Source organism: Glycine max, chromosome 8, assembly GCF_000004515.6.
Source record: "Glycine max cultivar Williams 82 chromosome 8, Glycine_max_v4.0, whole genome shotgun sequence".
Taxonomy (NCBI): Eukaryota; Viridiplantae; Streptophyta; class Magnoliopsida; order Fabales; family Fabaceae; genus Glycine; species Glycine max.
In genome coordinates, this window is record NC_038244.2 from 20169919 (window position 1) to 20190674 (window position 20756).

At 29.5% G+C, this 20756-nt stretch overlaps 1 protein-coding gene and 1 non-coding gene across 3 annotated transcripts; one reads left to right on the plus strand and one right to left on the minus strand.

The window, feature by feature from the left end:
• The first annotated feature begins 329 nt into the window (after nt 1-329).
• On the plus strand, nt 330-4600 carry LOC100817408 (uncharacterized). Of its 2 annotated transcripts, XR_003267913.2 has the most exons (4): nt 330-1043; nt 1404-1504; nt 2157-2281; nt 2464-4600. XR_003267913.2 is itself a non-coding variant. In XM_026129703.2 (3 exons), the coding sequence occupies exons 1-3, from the start codon at nt 814-816 to the stop codon at nt 2583-2585; spliced, it is 477 nt and encodes a 158-aa protein (XP_025985488.1). In that variant the 5' UTR covers nt 332-813; the 3' UTR covers nt 2586-4600. The 2 variants fall into 2 exon arrangements, 1 of the variants encoding a protein (XP_025985488.1); XM_026129703.2 differs by lacking the exon at nt 1404-1504 and having other exon boundaries at nt 332-1043.
• A 7979-nt stretch (nt 4601-12579) lies between these two features.
• TRNAR-CCG (transfer RNA arginine (anticodon CCG)) lies at nt 12580-12652 on the minus strand. The gene has a single exon. It is a non-coding gene; the product is annotated as a tRNA-Arg (tRNA).
• Nucleotides 12653-20756: the final 8104 nt, after the last annotated feature.

Consider the following 20756-nt stretch of genomic DNA (forward strand, 5'->3'; position numbering starts at 1 on the left):
TTACTTTAAGAGGCAGTATCCGATGGCATATATCGATTGAGATATATACACTACTAACAAAAACTTTTAAGATGGTGAATTTAACATCAATTTTATAAAATTGATGTTAACAAAAATCTAGTAATATTTTTATAAATAAAATTTTGTCATTAATATTAGTTAAAAAAAATTGACGTTAACAGAGTGATTTTAACATATTTAAAAAAAATAAACATTGTCTAAGTAGTTGCAACATCAATTCTTTAAAAATCAATGTTAAAATTATCATTTTCAACATGGGTTTTTTAAAAATTGATGCGAATGTCTAGACAATATCAATTTTTAAAACAATGGATGTTGAGATTTTTAAGAAAACCCTCAAGCTCACTTCTACTTCGTCCCGGTACCCTCTCTCTCTCAACCCTAAATCTCACCGTCGCCCCCCAAAGCCTCCCTTCTTCAATGATTCTTCTTCTTCTCCGTGTTCACGGCGTCACTCCATTGATATCTACCTCAAATCGATGAGAGTGGAATGATAAACCGAATTGTCGGCGTGTTCGCGAGGAGAGGATGCAACATCGAATCGCTCACGTTTGGCCTCAATGAGGACAAGGCTATTCCTTCATCTCCAAGGAGGAGTTTCTCGGTATGGTGGAGCGAGAGGAGCTGCTGGAGTACATGTTGGTCTACAGTGACTACAAGGGTATGTCGAAGCAGCAGATTCGGGAGTGTCTTGCAAAAGGCTGCAACTTCGTTTTGAGGGTTGATATTTAGTGGGGTGCCACATTGAAGGTGTTCGGGAAGTCAGTGGTGTTTGTGGCGACGGAGAGCGAGATGGTGTTGGTTGAGAGGCTCGTGGACCGGAAGGCGGAGATTATGGAGTCGTTGCTGGTGAGGATTGGTACTGCCAGGGAGGAGATGAAGCATGTCAAGAATTTTGATTATGTTGTGGTCAATGCGAAAGGGAAGCTTGATAATGCGGTCAAGTTGATGGAGTCTATTATTGATGCTAGAAAGCTAGGGTTTGTCAGAGGACTCCTCTCTTATAATGGACAGTCAACGTGGTAATTTGTTCTTATCTTTTTTTGGGTTTTCTATTGAGGACTCGTGTTTTTATGTGAAATTTTCATGCTCCGTAGAATGAATTTGTTTGCACTTGAGTGATTTGATTTATTGGTGAGGCCATTGAAGATGAAATTGTCATTGAAGATGAAAGTGTGATAGATATCTGCATTACTGTTTCTTTTGAGCATGTGAAACATGTAACCGTAAACACAAAATGGCTACTTTTTCTCATTGTTGTTTTCCTATTCTCTCTTTTTGTGTGGGTGGGATTTGTTGATTTTTTGTGAAAAGGCTGCAGAAGTCATGATGTCAAGTATGGTTAGATATTCCGATGAAACCTTTTGTTACTTATTTTGCAGAAGTCATGGTTTCATTGATGATGACACAAATAAAGCACTAGATGGCTATGGAGCAAGAAGAGACTAAAAAAGCTTTCTTTATTTTGACTGAAGAGAAGAGAGTAAGCTATTAGAGGATGAAAGGTTGAAGAGAATAAAGAGAGGGTCACATTACATATTTGAAGTGTTTTTCCCTTATAGAATCTCCATGTATATCCTCCATTGTCTTGTGGTTTGGTGCTGTTTAGAGTAGATTCAAAAACGTAAACCGATTAAATCTTAGATCTACACTTGTTCTTGCATTTCTATGATTCAAATTTTATAGGTCTACTCTTGAATCATGTTTTTGTGTTGATTTTAGGTTCTATCATTTTTCAGTCATAATATTCTTGTGTTGAACCTTTAAATCTAATTTTTCTTCCAAAATATTGATTAGAAAAAAAACACAAAAATCTAAGTGTAAATCATTTATTCCATGTTGTCTTAGAGTCATGTTTAATCATAATTATTGTCACATTATGTTCTAAACTCTTGTAAGTTGTTGGTTTTCCTTTCCCCAGCCCCTCAAATGTGCATTACGTTGGGGTATTAATGATTTGGTTTAAAGTAATTTTTTAACCATCATAATTAAAATGTTTAGTTTTTTAACTATCAAATCTGCATGTGTGTGGTGATTATATGTGCCAGGGGAAGAGTGATCGAGCATTAATATACAACTTTTGTGTTGTTCTTTCTTATTAATTTAGAAGTTATTGTTGTTTTTGTCTGCCACAGTGAAGCTGGAAAAAAGTTGTATTCTCTAATTGCTCTTTCCTTGAATATGGATGAAGATTTCTTTGATAAGATAGGTGCCGTGGACAAACCATCAGCTTTTCTTCGCCTTTTGCGCTATCCACCAGGTTTTCAAGCATTGACTTTACCAAACACTCTGAATAGCATAGCATTATATATGCTTGTAAATGTGCTTCTTCATTTGTATTTCTTTACTATTATTCTGTTCCTAGGCATAATTTTAAACCAATTATAATCCAAATCCAATGAGATCTTATTGGTAATATATAATTCCAACTTGTTATGTTAGGTGAAATGGGACCTCACCAAGAGATATGCTCTGCTCATTCAGATACTGGCGCGCTCACCCTCCTATTGACTGATGGAGTCCTAGGACTACAGGTTCTAACTTCCCTTTTGGTGCAACTTTAACAACTCATTCATGGGACTTGAGACCTTTTGCATTTTGAAATTATTTTGTAAATAACATTATTCATTTTTACCTTTTCTTTAAACGGTAATTTTTATTTGAATAATCTGACTTACTCTTGATCTGTTATTAACATTAACATTAGATAAGAATATCTTTCTTCTTATTTAATTTTTTATATTTAAGACTAAAAAAGAGTATATACTAACAGAAAAGTAGGCACTGTCATACTGCAATTTTTATTCTTTGAAATTAAAGTTGATAATTAAATATGTAGGGTGTAAGTTTCAAAAGAAAATATAGGATGTCTTTGGTTTTAGGCTTGTACCTTTTGGTCAGCCAATGAGAAAATTTTAGTTAGGTAGTAGAAGTACCATGAAAAATAAAATAGTGCATAGGAGCACATGGCGTGTGCTTAGTGCATGTTTAGAAATTACTAGTACTTGAAAAGATAAAAATAATCTTATTAAAAGATAAATTATCTAAAATTTATTAAAACATGCATAGGAATAACTGTAAGGTATTCTTAGGAACTTACATTAAAGAATACTCTCTAAAATATCTAAAATTATTAGGAATAATAGTAAGGTATTGTAAGTTCTTAGGACTCCATACTGGTAATTGAACTAATAAAGGTATTGATAAAAATTTGATGGTCCAACTTTGGTTCAATAATTGTGACACTGGAAATATAGAAATTTGATGACTATTGTTATCTTCAAATTCACTTTTAAAATCTATTATTGTGTGCGTCTATTTGTTTGTGTGTTAAACATGTGGTGGGCTGTTTTTGGGTTGCTGTAACTATACAGTGGTAGAATTTTGATGTTGTGGTGACACTTTTTTTTTAAGACAAAGTTGAATATTATATAATATATATTATAGAGTTAATTATTTTATTTAGGAGATTTGACTCTAAATAAATAATTATTTAAGTGATTTTAATGGGCAAAATGTTTTCTGAAAGTCAAAAATAAAACATTAGGTGTTTAAGAGATTTTGTAATTGTAGAGTTATCTTTAATTAGCTTAGATTATAGATGATTTTATTTATTGAGATTATTGTTTCATTACTTTACATATTTCTTTTATTTGATAATTATTATTTAATAATAATTTGAATATAATATTTTGTACTACTTGAATACTGTTTAGATTGATTATATTTTCAATTTGCAGGATTGAATAGTATTAACAAAACATACAAAATATTAAAAAAAATGCAAAAATAACATCGGTTCTTCCGGAATCAATGTTGTAATATATCATACAACATTGGTTTTGCCTAAAATTGATGTTGTAAGGTTCAATACAACATCGATTTTGACAAAACTGATGTTGTATGGTGCATTACAACATTGATTTTTGTCAAAATCAATGTTGTTTTTATATTTTTTTTGTATATTTCTACTATACAACATCGATTTTTACACAACGTCGATTTTTGTAAAAATCGATGTTGAATTGTGTATTTTAACATCAATTTAATGTTGGTAATTTCAACATCAGTTCAAAATCAATGTTGAATGTCTAAAATAATCGATGTTAAAAGTATTTTTTATAATAGTGATAACGAATAGATATTTGGATAAGACATTGAGTACCTATTTGAACCTTGCAAAAAGATAAAAAAGTAATGTACCGGATAGGTAGTCGGATAGGACATAAAATACCTGTTTGGCTCCTTAAGAAGCAAATAATCATACTTATTAAATAATTATGGGATTAAGCCACCCAATCCTAATTAGATACCTTATTACCTAGATGGTTGTCAGCACACTTATATAGGCCTAAGAGTCCAAGGCCCAACATGGAATACACATTTAATATCATATGTATTGTTTTAGGTCAAACTCTTACTTAAATGTCAACGTATTTCTTGCATGTATTCCTTTTTGTACCACATCATTTAGGCAGGGTAAAGAAAGAAGAGAAACAACATGGACCCTTTGGATAAATTAATTTCTATTCTTACTTAACCTTTATTAAAAGTAAACTATATAATAAGTTACCGTGCACACGCACAAGTTGTTTTAATTTGTACTTTTTTCATAATAACTTGTGTAATTAACATTACATAATGTAGTACTAGGCATAAATAAAGTTCATATTTAATGTATTGCAAGGCTAAAATAAAAAGTTAGAGGGTATAAAATTTAGAGTACATGATCTGATTTAATCATCATCAAATATCAATAGATTTGATGTTAACAACAGACTTTATTTTTCTTGATCGAAATATGTTCTTTGATGGTGTTGCAAATGAAAATATTATGCTTGTTTGTATTTGAGGTCACACAAATTCAATGTCAATTCTTTGTGACGTAGCGTCTGCATTTTTGCCTTAAAACGCGTGAAATGTCCATTGAACTTGGTTCAAACGGCTATTCAAATAGAGTTATTTTGTCCTAAAAATTCAATTTAAATGCGAATTAATAGAAAAGTCGAAACATTTTTTATACTGTATAAAGTAATGTAAATATTTAATTTTATCTTTTAAGATATTATCATTTTTTTGGCAGTGAAACATATCGAACTTTTCCCTCCATTTGAAGATCATATTGAGTTAATCTGAAAGGTAAAAGTGAAACCAAGATAACATAATATTATGTGAATTGCTAATAATTGATAGTATTAACAAAAAAATAAATTTTAATTAAATTGAAGCATATACCTAGTTTGTAATAAACGTAATTTACTCAAATCTAGATTAAATATAACATTGGTTAATTTTGAGACATTTTGAATAGCAACCTCACCTAAAAAATAAATGTGATTAACAAAGAAAACATGCGAAAAATGATATAAGAAATTAAATATAATATAGATTGTAAAATACATTAGTTCTTAAGATATAACATAAAAAATAGTATATCAAATTATAACTAACCATACAATAGAGAACCATACAAACTTATTTTTGCATATTGAATAGTTATGATAGGGATGGCATCACCATTAATTAAATAATCAATTATAATGTCCACGTAATCATCGGGTAACACATTCAATTTGACTCCTTCACTCATACAAAGATAAAAAATATTTTGTTAGTAAGATAATATTAAAACTACATAAACTTAAACTTACATTAAAAAAAATCAGAACATCAAATTATTTAAATACATTTAAGCGAATACATACGTATGATACGTGATTTTCAAGTGAATTCTGCATAATATTAATGAGAATAAATTAAATTTACTCTTAAAAGCAAATTGGAGACATAAACATTTCTAAATATAAATAAATTATAAATTTTATAATAATTCATAAGCTAAAGTACTTTGTGCAAAATATTTATCTTTTTGTGCTATGTTTTTTGGTAAGCTATTTTTTTTGTTAGACTCTTGTGATATATGTTTTTCTTTTGTCATGTTCTTAGAAAATTTTGTACGCTAATTAAATAAATCATTCTTATTTATATGAATGCAGCATGATCTTACTGCATAAATCCTTTGGGTTATGTTTTATGCATATATTTTTTATAATAATCAATTTACATGGAGATTTTGACGTGAATATAATAAATAAAAAATAATTATTTATCTATATTTTTTTAGATTTTAAATTTCAAATAAGATCTGAATTTTTTATAAAAAAATAAATTTAAATTTAAATTTAAATTTTCATTTAATTAAATGTAAACTAATTATGCAAGAGAAAAATAATTTTTTTATTAGATTAACGAGAATTTCATTATATTAGCTTCATCCCTGTTTTTTTTAAGAACTAAATGTATCTAATTTCAAAGGAAATAATCTTATTTGAGTAAGGTGAAATCATTATAAGTAGCAAAGCTTATCTTTTAAATACTCAAGGTTAATACTTGAGACAATTCGTTAAAGTAAAATAACTTTTTTTATATTTCATTCATACCTTCCATTTTAAATCAAATAAACCATTTTATAAATTTAATAAATTATTTAAATAAGAAAAGAGAAATAAATAAAAATATATTTAAATTTAAATAATTATATTAAAAAGTATAATTTTACCACAATAATTTAGATGTTAATAAGATTTGAAGTAATTCTTTTATCTCCGTGAATTAAGTGAAAACTTCCTTAGTTGATTTCTTAAAAAATAGTAACATTCATTCCAATGTGTTATATTTTTATATCAAACTTTTATTTTAATAAATTTACATACATATATTAATGTGTAAAAGAAAATTAAAATATATAGGTGTTAACCATGAAAACTGTATTTATTCTTCTAAGATAGTTTATTATTGTGAGTGTAATTTTTGCGATAAATTTTTAAGAATGAGACATTTCAATTATAGTTTTTTTTTAATCAAACAAATAATTCATACTTTTCAACTTATTAGAGAATTGTTTAATATTTAATAATATAGTGATGATGATTTTGATAAATATCTTTATAGATAATTATAGTTATTTCATATAATGGTTTGTAAGATAGTTTATAAGTAAATTTTATAATAGTACTTTCAATTTAAAAATTAATTTCGATAATCATTAGACTTCGATAGTAATTCTAATAATGATAAGAAATATAGATTGAAATAGTAAAAGTTTCAAAAAGAAATGGAGATTGAAAAAAAAAAGTAAAGGATGATTTAGAAAGATGCATTAAAATAAAAGAAACACAAATTCATTAAAAGTGAGAATGAATATATGCATGATGACCTCTGAACCAGTAATCAATTTCGACGTGCAAAGTTGTCGATGTTTAAGGATTTAAGTGATAATGATTCAATTCACCAAAAATGATTGTCAAAGGTTTTATTTATAAACTTCTAATACTAACGGTTGAATTCTATGATTTCGATACATATATAACAATTTTCTAAATATATAGATCTAATGTTATCTAATGGTTTCGTGTAACTTCTTCCATCAACAACTTCAATGATTATTTCGAATTTCGAAACGATCTTACTTCTAAGTGCTTTCAAACCCCATGTGCTTTCATAGACTGGTTGAAAACATTAACTCCTATCAAAATGAACTTCTTTGATAACGAAACTCAAATTCTTGAATTTTAATGCACTTATTGGTCATCTTTTAACATAGTCTTTTGTCATCCTCAAAACAAATTCTATGGAAATCATATAAATTCCATAACTTAAACAATTTTACATAATAGAGCTAACAATAGGTAAAAGAAAATCTTGAATAATTTATTTAACTAAAAAGGTAATAATAAATAATGATTTGCCTAACCACCCCCCAAGTAATTGTAAAGTGTTTTACATTGTCAACTAATTAATCACAAATTACCATTATGATAATTTTTTGGCTTTTACACTAACTACCTTGTAAGTCATGCTTAATGCAATTTCTTATTACAATGTAAAAATTCTTTAAAATGGTAGTGTATAGAAATTAAACTCTTTGTTATATACATATATCAATGTAAAAAAAAAAAAAAGTTTGTCCAATTAAAAACAAATCTTGAATCATTTATTAAGTGAGGATATAATAAATAAGATTGAATCATTATGTGCTTAAAAATTGATTTACACATTAATTTTGCAAGATTAAGATAATAACAATTACATGGAATTAATTTTGTTTTAAAAAAATTGAAAAAAATCATTAATGTTGGTTAAATGTAAATTTTCATACTTCGTTTCATAAAAAAAGTTTCATCCATGTGTGTTATATTTAGTATATCATTCTTATTTTAATAATTTTACTTATACATGTTAATCTATAAAAAAAAAAAGTTATCGCAGTAAAAAGATGTTGAGTAATTTATTAATTGAGAAGACAATAAATAGGAAATGATTAATAATTTACCCATAAAACAAATAACTATTGCATATTTACATGGGTTAATGTTTTTTATTTTTATTTTAGACTTTAATTTTGAAAAGAAAAACAAATAACTGTTACATGTATTAAATTTGATTTTTGTTATGTAATTACATATATGTTAATTAGATTAAAAAAAAGTAATTTTGTTTAGTAATAAAACTATCTCCTTGAATTAAGTGTATTTTTCTTTAAAAAGAACTGCATCCGAATGTGTTTTATTTTATATATAGATTAGTTTATAAAAGAAAATTAAACTTTATCAAGGTAAAATAATATTGAATAATTTATTAAGTGCGAAGATAATTAATAAAAAATGAATACTAATTTGTCTAAAAATTAATTTTGCTTAAACAAACCAATTATTATTATATGGATTTAATTTGGTTTATCTGATTTAATATATATTAATTAGATAAAATAAATATTGATTTTAATTGATAAAAATAGTAAAAATTTCATTTCCGTAAATTAAGTTTAAATTTTCCTGTGAATATCTAGTACTTTATACACATATTAACTTCATAAGTATATTAATTTTGATCAAATTAATTTGATGGCTTCAAAATAACTAATATTTGGCATCTTTTCAACTAAATATTAAATTTAACTCAATAAAAAATAATTATTTAAATAACCAATTAACTAAAATGTTAAATTCAACTCAATAAAAAATAATTATTTAAATAACCAATTAACTAAAATGTTAAATTCAACTCAATAAAAAGCTTCAGGGACTAAATTAAGATAATGTCCGGGACTAAATACAAGATTTGTAAATATAGAAAATAAATAAATATTTGATCCTAATAACTAAATGTATCAAATTTTATAAAAATTATATATAAATATGTTTACAATATCATCTTAATCTTAATAATAATTAATTTTAATAAATAGATATATAGATAGATAAACGAAACTTACAATAATACACAAAGCATAATTAGTCTAGGTAATAATAATTGATAAAATGTTTTCTTACAAAAAAAACAATTGATAAAAAGTCATAGAAATATATCACTATTAATTTCTTATCATATATATATATATATATATTAATTAATAAATCTAATAATATATGTTATAAATGACTATATACTAATATTTTAAATAATATTTGTTGTCACTAATTATAATCTAACCCAAATATATATATATATATATATATATATATATATATATATATATATATATATTACTATAAGTAGTATATATATCTATTAAAGCCTTTGAGGTTGGGGGAGGAGGGCAGAAGCTCCAGCTAGAGAGAAGGAAATGGAAATAAATTAACAAAGAGAAAATTGTAACTTAGTGAAAATAAATTCGCATTAGAGACAAATTAACAAAGAGAAAATAAATAAACCATATGAATAAAGTTTAGAAGCATCAAATCAGTTATATAAATATGCAGCCAAAAAAAAAAAATCAGTTACATAAATAGTGTAGCATGTTCATAAAGTGTTAAATCAAAGCTTGAAGTCTTTAGTTTTGGTTTTGATTTGATAATTTTGTAATGTCAAACATGTTTAATAGATGTAGCATATGTATTGAATGTTTTAGACTAGACATGTGTTTGATATAGTCTAGAGTCTTTTTCATACTTAGTTAGAATCAAATATGAAGTGAAAGAATTGTCTTTTTTTCTCTAAGCTTCCTAAATAAAAGTAACATGACTTACTTCTACTTGAAATTTGGCTTAAACCATCAAATTAATCAATTGTCCAACTTGATAATTGAGTGTCAAAACGTTTTAGAAGAAGGAAGAATCTGCAACTTAGGATAATTGATTGTCTTCCTAGATGATCAATTATCCTACTTGTAGAAACATGCGGAGCTCTTTGTGTAATTCTATAATTGATTACCCGAAGTGATAATCGATTATCCCAAAAAACATATAAGCATGAGAAGCATTCAAATTGAAACAAAATAATTGATTGCCCAATTTCATAATTGATTACCCAGTTTCTGAAAATACAAAACAAAAGAGATTTTGACATATTAATTGATTGTCTACTTTCATAGTTGATTAGATATGTTTTACCTATATATTGAAATTTATAAGTATCCTTTGTGTTCTTTTCATTAGAGACTCTTGATACATTATATCTTTGAGATAAATATTTCAAGAGACTCTTCTAAAGGAATTTCATTGCATTTTGTTTGAAGATTGAAGTTGATCAAAGAATTAAGCATTCATTCACCTATCATGATTCGATCATCTTATGAGAAGAGCTTGAAGATATTAAAGATTTATACATTCAAGTGCATTTAATCCTTTTCTAAAAAAAAATTAGTTTGTGATTCTTGGTTAGAGTTACCAAGAAATTTGGAGAATTGATAGAGTTTTAAATCTGGGTCTCTCTCTTTTAGGTTTCAAGAGAAAGATTAGAGTTTCTTTTAGGAAATTATGTGTGCATAGTATTTTGTACTTATTCTCTAAAGTGAACATTTTAAGAGGTCTAAGAACGATGGGATATAGGTCTTGCATGAACTAATATAAACTTTTGTGTAATTCTCTTTCTATCAAACCCTTAATCTTGTGATTTATTTTGGTATTTTAATTGATTTTAAAGGATCATAAAAATTCTATTTTTCACATGATCTTATTTTGAAACAATCTTTTAAGAAAAATTTGATTAATCACAATGAGTCATTTTAATTAAATTAAAGAATAAATTAATAATTTTTTTTAAAAAATCTATTTAGTCCCCTTCTATATTCTCAATTTACCCATATTAAGAAATCAGGGGCAAAGATTGTAACTGACTGCATGTCAGACATGCAACCATGTACTTTGCCGTAAGACTTTAGTCTTCAAGAAAAGTAAATAATTCTTTTAGGAAAGTAAATAAAAACTTAAGACAATAATAAAAAAAAAGAAATATAACTAAACATTTACAATTACTACTTGTACTCAATAATGTTCTTCCACGCTAAATAATTATCTTAAAACATCCAACAAGGCGAGAACTGGTGCCTCTGTACCTTTTTAATATCGAATTTTTTATCCATTAGCTCTCCTCACTACAAGAGGGCAGGCAATTAGCTACCAAATATTAGTGTAGGCCGTGGGGCGGACGCAAATAGAGTCGGCCTATCTGACTATTAACCGACACTAGTCGTGCCCTTCAACCTTGCTAGAGACTACATTTTCCAATGGAGTCAACCCAAACATACATGTAAAAGTTTTATAAAAGTATACATAAAAAATGAGAAAGAAAATAAAAAAGTTTTATGTATTAAACTATAATTAGGTTCTATAAATAAATGAGTAATATTTGTTATAATTATATTTAAAAATATGATTTTGAATATAATAATGAAATAAAAAAGGATTTATTATCTTTTTAAACCTTAAATTTATTATAATTTTTGTACCTGAATTTTTTTATATAATTTTAGTATTTCAACTTTTTTTTATTTTTACTTTTAGTCCCTTAATTTTTTTCTGTCCTCACTTAGTCCCTTAAATGAATTAAAAGTAATCATGGAAACAAATTTAGGGACTAAAAATAGGTTAAATTAGTATTTTGGTTCTCTAATTTATTATTTAGGTTTAATTTGATTTTTTAATTTTTTTAAGATTCAATTTGATCCTCAATTTTTTTAAATTATTTCAGTTTAGTCTTTCGGTCTAAATGTGATTTTAAACTGCCAGAAAATACATGTTTTTCACACAAAAAAATGAATCAATTTAAAAAAAATCAGATGATCAAATTTAATAAAAAAAAATAGAGGATCAAATTGAATTAGTTTAAAAAATTAGAAGATCAGATTGAACCAAAAAAAATTAAAAGACTAAATTGAACCTAAATAATAAATTAAAGGACCAAAATACTAAGTTAATCCTAAAAATAAAAATAAGGATGAAAAAATTCTACTGGACTAAAATAAAAAAAAATAAAAAATTCTGGATTAAAAAAATAATTTACTCAAAAATAATTTGTGAGCAGGTTTTAGTATGGATACCCAATGTATTATACAACGGCAAAAAAAATATTTGTATTTAACAGATGAAGTGGCACATCTATAAGCCTAACATAATGGGAATAATCTATTTAAAAAATACTTATTAATAAAAATTATTATCATATATATGAATATAAAAACATAAATGTTAAAATCATAGATGGTTACAACTTTAATTCTTTTGAAGTTTTTGCTGGCATGGAAAAGTATGTTTGACAAAAGGTTGTAAAGGCATGGAACGATCGCGATGGGACTCGAACCCACAATCTCCCGCTCCGGAGGCGAGCGCCTTATCCATTAGGCCACGCGATCAGTTATTTAAAGTGGCCAGATATAATATTTATGTCCTAAAACTATTTTATTTAATTCCCTCATTACTTGTTTAAATTGCCACATAAGAGACCAAAATCAAACAAAATAACATAAATAAATATATATATATATATATATAAAATCTCCTTAAACATTTTTCTTTCTCAAAAATTTCATATTTGAATGAATGTTTTGAGCGTGCTTGATTACAATTCTTTTTATAATTGTTATTGAATTAGTAAAAATAATAATTTTTTGTTTTATGGAACATATTTTTTGATACACTTTTTTGGTTGGTTGAAATTTATTATAATTAACAAAATTTGATGGATCCGACATTGTATTCAATGATTTTTTTTATTTTGTAATAAAAAAAAATAGGTAGAGTTTATTTGAAAGAATGTGTTCCTAACACTCTTTTATGGATTGGCTAATTATTTGGCACAACCTTATTTTAGGGGGTTGTAAAGCCCTCATTCTAAAGGATGTATGAATCATTTACTGAGCACACATGGAATAATCATATAACACTAATTTTCATAAAGAGTGGACCCCTTTTGACTTTAGTGTGTTAGATGCTGATAAATGGTTAACATAACAATCCTTCTTGAACATACAATGTATTGTTTAATTCTTAAGAATAAAATATGTTCACTTGTCAAAAATTCATTAGAATATTATTAATTTATACTTTTTGTTATTCATCAAAATTCAAGATAGATGAGACAAGTGATCGTCCAAATCTAACACAAGCTACTAAGTTGATCACCTAAGTAAACATACAATTAGCTTGGATTAATAAATGATAAATCCTTTTTATTTTTGTGTTGAAATAAGTATCACATGATAAATATTTTTGGTAAATAAATTGCAAATGCAGTTATGTCAAAATAGTTGTTGTGAAAAATGTACCTCTTGATCAAGCTAACTTAGTTTTAACATGTATTACTGCAATTGTTGTTGAGTGTACATAGGATGTACTCGGGGACCACCAAAATATCCAGGATATATACTACATCTATAGCCAGAAACCTGAACGTTGTTGAACTAGGTTAGTTGAGCCATATATGGATGCACCTTTATTATCAGAAGTTTGTGTGGTCTGAATGGGGTTACTTGATCCACATATTTCACCACCCATGTTCTGAAAAATGAATCATAGTAAATATAAACTTATAAAACAAAAGTCTAACAAATTCATGTTCAATAATATACTTACAACATCCGATTTATGTTCCAAAGTCAATGGATTGTTCATGTTTAACCGCTCGCTTAATACACCCACTTCATCCATGACTTTGTTGGCATTTGCCTACAAACAATAAGCAACATAAGTACTTAAAAATATTGACTAAATATGTCCACACTGACATATACTATACACGTACATACTTCCTTTTTTTTAATTTTGGTTTACTCCACTTTTTTTGTGTATCATTGTCTGCTTGGAAACACAAGTCAAATTATTAGTCATGTTAGTATGACATGCATTCAATTAAACACACCATAATCCAAAACAACTAAGGTCAATATGCTTACATTTTTCGACATTGCAACAGGCGTCTCAGTACAACCAACCGGTGCTGCATCTTGACTGAAACTTACGTTAGCCCCTTCAGTGTTATTAACAGAAGGATCATTGAAGTTAAAATCTTCACCGCAACTTAGGTCGTCTTCCATACATTTTAACAAAAGACATGTTGTTGCACAGTGTCTAATCTCCTCACAATTGGAGCATTGTTGAGTTTTTTTTTTCTGTTTCTTCTTTCGGGGTGCACCTTTTGTCCCACATTAGTATTCTTCACATCATCTGTCATACCACTAGGATGCCTAACAGGATCACCACCCAAATCTAGGCGTTTCTGCAACCTTTCAGTCAACTTAAGTAATCCATCCCTTACAAACTTGAAGTTATTAGCATCTTTTGAACCTAGTTCACATAATTTATTACAACAACTTGATAAAGCCCCAAAATGACCCATTTTCATCATGTAAGGATTGGTTTTAGATGGAACAGGAGAAGTCAATAAAGAAATTTTTGCATCCTTCAACCATTGCTTACAAATCAAGCTTGAGGGGAATGCATGGATGTGGTCAAGATGCATGGCACACATAATGTGCGAACATGGAATACCGGAGGACTCAAACATCATACAGTCACACTGAAATTTGGATTCAACTTTGTCATACTTAACAAAATATTGACTAAGTCCCTTACTATACTAAATTTGTCTACCTTGAAAGTAACCTTGTCTCCTACTTGACATCTATTTATAACATTCACCCCTCCGACATTGAGAATCTTCTTCTTAACTAAATCATAAACATTCTGTGTGTATAGATTTGCAGCCTCCCGCTTAATCGTAGGCAATGAAGTATTTATATAAGGTTTAGTATAAAAAATGTTAAAATCTAAAAACAACTCATTGTACCGAAAACAATTGAATTCTTCCTTTTTACATATATTTTCATACAAGAGTTCACCCCCTCACACAACTACAAAAAGAAGCTTCTACATCGGTTGAAAACCGGTATCTACGACGGGCCCCACACCGTCTTTGTTCCAGATGTCGTTGTATGTCGACAACAACAACATCGGTCATCCTAGGACCCGTCTTTGTAATGCAAGAATACAACGTCAGTGGCTATAAAAGAATAGACGTTATAAAAAAGGATTCAACGACGCGTATATTAGAGAACCCGTCGTTGTTTTGGTCCATTTCAACGTCGGGTTAGCAAGACTCGTCGTTGTTGTTGTCCATATCAACGTCGGGTATGCATAACACCCGTATTTTTTTTGTTTCCTGTCAACATGGGTGGGCACAAAAGAGATCGAGTGGGATGAGTAGAATGTGCGCTAGGTTTTAGGTTTTCGTCGTAGAATTTTCGAAGACAAGAGATGAAGTGTTGAATCAATATGGAAACACGAGTATATATAGTACGAAATTTACGACGGTGTATAAGCAACACCGTCTTTGTATCCTTTTATTTCTACGACGGTGTCTTCAAAAGCACCGTCTTCGATAAGTTGAACCAAACGTACAAAGCCGGGGTTAAATTCAAACGTCGTCGTTTACGAAATGTACCGTTTAAAAATCGTATATAATTACGTAAATGCCACCGCGTTGACTACTACGTCGGCTACTGAATGACCGACGTAGAATGTGCGTCGTAAAATAGGATATTTTTAGTAGTGTCACACGATGAAGTAGTCCTTAAACGTGCAAAACATGTGTCCCTAAGATAAGCAGTTGCCCACATTTTGCTTCTTCTTATATGTTTGGGCAACCTAACTATTTCCTTAAATTTTGTGCTTCTAAAAAACTTCAAACTTCTCCAGCTGAAAATTACCATAAATGGCTATTTGGAAATCTTCATGAAGTTTTTTATTCTTCACATAGTCAGATGCATTTTTTGCATGTGTCAAGCACAAAGCCTATGATTAGTGTTAAAAAAAACCTCTTTTATTGCCTCCCTCATTGCTCTATTTCCATCAATTATTACAACTTTTGGTTGCTTCTTACACATACAATCTAAAAAAACATTCAGCACCCATTTCTAAGTTTCAATTGTTTCATCGAATACAATAGCAACACCAAATATCATTGTTTTGTTATAATGATTTCTACTTGAAAAGATTACCATAGGCTGCATCAAAAGCAAGTACATCTCCAAAGCATTGGAAGTCAGCTCTACTAGTCCCATCTGCCCAAAATAAAATTGTCAACCTACTGTAACACCTTAAAATTTCGCTAACTATAGATCGATGTTTAAATGTATTTATCGTGTTATTTGATTATATGATTGACTTGGATGAGTTGAGGTATGGTATGAATTGTCCATGTGTGATTTTCTTGATTTGGATGTTGAGTTATGTGCAGTTTTATTGACCTAAGTTCAAATTATGAGATTTCAGATTTTTACCTAAACTTGTTCTGGTAAAACTGCATCCTGAATTCATTAACCATTCGATCACCTTCAAATTTGGACTATAGGTTCACAAATCAAGTCTTTAGGTTTTGACCGTTGAGATTTACAAAATAACAATCTTTTATATCTCGCTTAGTGCGAGAAGCACGCTAAGCGTGATTCCAACTGAGAGGGAATTGCACTGAGTGCAAATTGTCATGCTCAGCGTAAATCCCAACCCAAGAGGGGTTTGCTCATAGCGCGAAAAGTGCATTCTCGCTTAGCGAGATGAGTTCACTAAGCGAGATCTGTAGATTATAAATATGTTCTTCAGCATAAAAAATACGATTTTTCACTCTTTTTCTCTCCAAACGCCCATCAAAGCCCTAACACCTCCTCCACCACCCACGACCACCGGTGGTCACCACGAGCCGTCGTTGCTTGCCGTCGAACCACCACATCGAGAGGAACGTTTTAATTGGAGCAGAATCATCAGAATCCACCTCAAGGATTCGGTGGAGAATAAGCTATAATCCTTTCTTTCATAGCTTCTCTGAGATAATCTTGACTTCTAAGTCTTTCTCCTAGTTAGTTTGACTTTCTCTTAGTGTTTCTTGTGTTTTGGGTATTGTAAAAGGATGTTTTAACAATCCTTTTGAAAAACCCTTGAAAATGAGACGTTGTAAAAGTTATCTTTTAATAAAATTGATGTTATTTTTGTGACCTTCGCTGAACCTTGGTCACATTGGCGTGATCCGAATTTCAAAATGATGTTTCCTTGTAGTAGAACCCAAAACACCCTTTAGCCCTTTATGTTTTGACAAGGGTAATTGACCTCGAATGTTATTATTAACCTTATTTTTTAAATCTATACTAAATTTCCTTTGATTTGGTATATAGAACTTTTTGTTTGGACTGACGAAAGTGAACAAGAGAGGTCTTTGAGCAACACAGAGAGGAATTGACAAAGAGCTCACGATAGTTGAGGGAAGTTTATTATAATTTTATGGCTCTGATGTCATAATTGGGGTCAGGGAACCCAATTATGGTGATGTATGTCTGTCCCTGTGTATGCTGGTTTTCAAGAAAAATAATATTTTTGACTAATGGGATGTGATACATCTATTATTGATAAATGACATTATTGTTTTATTAGACTTGTGTTGTTTGAAGACCTTGGGAGTGTGAATCTCAGGCATGAACTATATATGTATGTATGTATGTATGTATGTATGTATGTATGTATGTATGTATGTATGTATGTATGTGTGAAATGTGATTTATTGATGATATTTTTATTAATGAATTAATTGATATGAGGTGACATTGATGTTTATGATAATGTTGATAGAGTATGATGTTGTTATTGATGATTATATTGATATAAAATGATAATGTTGTTGTTGTAGATAATATCATTGAGATGAAATGATGTTGATGTTGATAATGTCATTGAGATGAGATGATGTTGAAGTTGATAATGTCATTGAGATGAGATGATGTTGATGTTGAGAATGACATTGAGATGAGGTGATGTTGATGTTGATAATGACATTAAGACAAAATGTTGTTGATGTTGAAAATGTCATTATGATGATGTATGTTTTGTATGTACATGAGGGGTGCAGTGACCATGATAGATATCCCTGGTGGAGGAAATAAAGTGATTAAAGAGTTTTAAGCATCTTTAGAGGGGGATGACTTAGAATCTTTGATTATTCACGGTCAGTGCATTGATGGAGTTCATGTTTCATACTTCATATTGCCTGAAAATAGTATAAACTTTGTCAGTAAGTACTTGTAGTTTCTCATGAGGGGAAATACTTGTAGTTGGGCGCATGTCACTCGGTTTGGAACTCCCTTGAGACTTAGGCTGATCACCATGGGGAGGGGGGAATTACTTGCATGATAGGGTGACCTCGACACTTGCTGCCTAATTTTCCTAAGTGAGAGTGTCGTGTGGACACACTTAGGCTATTTCCTGATGAATGATATCACATTGCATTTGAGAGTTGAGGTCTGATGCATGCATCATACTGAGCATGATTAATTGGAATTATGGAAGGTTGATGACTACTTGTTGAGTGTATGTTGGACTAATGGATGTTTTGTATGATTATGGTCTTTGTTAATGTTTCCTTACTAATCATGGTCATTTGATTTTTGTGTTGATTTCTTTTATAATAAACTCACCCTTGCAATTTTTGTACCTTGTGGTTGGTACCTGTGATGATCACGAACCTTCGTTCATGGGTGCAGATGGACATCAGTAGGTACGTGAAGTGAGATTCTTTTGTGGAGCCGCCAAGCCAACGTGATGACATTGAGATTATTTTGGGAGAGAGATGTGTTTTGTTAATCAACTCCTCCGTAGTTGGTTCTATAATTCTTTTTGAATCGAGGATGTAACTTAGATTTAATTATATGTATGAACTAATTTACTTTCCGTTATGTGAATGATGTGTAATGAGTTAATACACACACACACACACACACACACATATATATACATACTCCTCCAAGTAATTGTGCGTTGTTTGGTGAATGTATATTGCGAAAAATTTACTCTCATTTTTCATAAGCAAATTAACGGAGTTTTCATTTAAAAATTGAAATTTACGTGGTTTAAAGTAGTGATATCGTATCGACGAGGTGAGTCGTTACAATTACCATCCTCTGTAAGCATGTATCTTGCAAAAAACATAGCATCATTGTCAACTTGCGAATGATTAATTGCAGCCAATACATCTCCTCTTTCGACTTTGACACACTTCAATCACTTAATATGATTGATCAAATCTCTCTTGTTGAACCCAATCCCTATGTGTCCCCCTTTTTGATCTAGCATAAACCCCATAATATGATATGTTCTCACACCCTGCCTATGCAAAGCATCAACCTCCGCTTTGTCTCCATAAGATAATCCACAGTAGGTTAGGATTAGGGGAACATAATCATAAGGACATAATCTATGGTTATGACCATCCAAAAAGGTTTTTACTACCCACAAACCGGTATCCTTATCCAAACGGGCATGCAACCTTGCTTCACAATTGGTGCATGTAAGGGGTCTGTGATCCTTTTTCCTATTATTCCTTATGAAATGCTTCTTGTCCCTAAACCCCTCTTTGTTACATAAAAACTTATGCATTACCCTATTATGCTTCTTATCATAAGCAACCTCATCTTTCCTAATGCCAAACCCATGACATTTGGATAGGCAAAATACCATTCATAGGCATCATGTTCGCTCGCAAACATCATCATGCGAAAAATCATCAACTCCAACATTGATAAAATTTGTTAACTCAAATTGAAAAGCATCAACATTTTCTGCCTTACCTGCTTTATCATCATTGTTTTCATTACCAACATTTGTAACAACTTCATTCTCACTATCACTATCAAACTTCTTAGTCACCACACCAAAGGCTTGAAATTTCAACACCGTATAACCCTACACGCCCTCAAATTGCTTGGATCTCACTGGCGACAATGTAATTTTCTCCTTGATTTCACTAATTTCCCCTAATTTCTCATTTTTGCGTCAATTTTGCTGTGAAGTTGCATAACTTTGAAATGGAAAAACCATGTGGGATGTGTTCTAAAATAATTCAAGTGTCTAGGCACCAACCTCCTTTTGGATAAACAAAATGCAACACGGATGTGTAAGGGGTGCATGTAAAATTTCCTAAGCATGGAAACTTAGAATCTGTGTTGGAGTTAATTTAATTTGAAGAAAATTATAAAGGTGTCATGTTCAATTGTTGGTTGAAAAGGGGTTCAAATATGATGTTGAGTTCAATGGAGCAATCAAAATATTAAAACTTTGAAGACTAAGTCATGTTTGGTAAGAAGGTGTTAAAATCACTAAGTTTCGGATAAAATCAAGTTATGAAGACAAGTTATTGAAATTGCACACTCCTCGAATATGTGGGTAAATATTTAGTGAAGATGCATGGTTTTCGATCATGTGCACGAAGGTAATTATCAATGGTTTTCCAACAAGAAGCATGAAAACAGATGTGTCAACATCTTAGATAGGTTATTCAAATAATTTGTACACTTGTGTAAAGGAAAATATCACAAGAAGGGGGATTGAATTGTGATTTAGAAATTTGTAAGGCATTTTTGTAAGGAAAAAAAATTATCATTTGGAAGAGAACTTTGTAAGACAAGTAAATGTTCTTCAGAA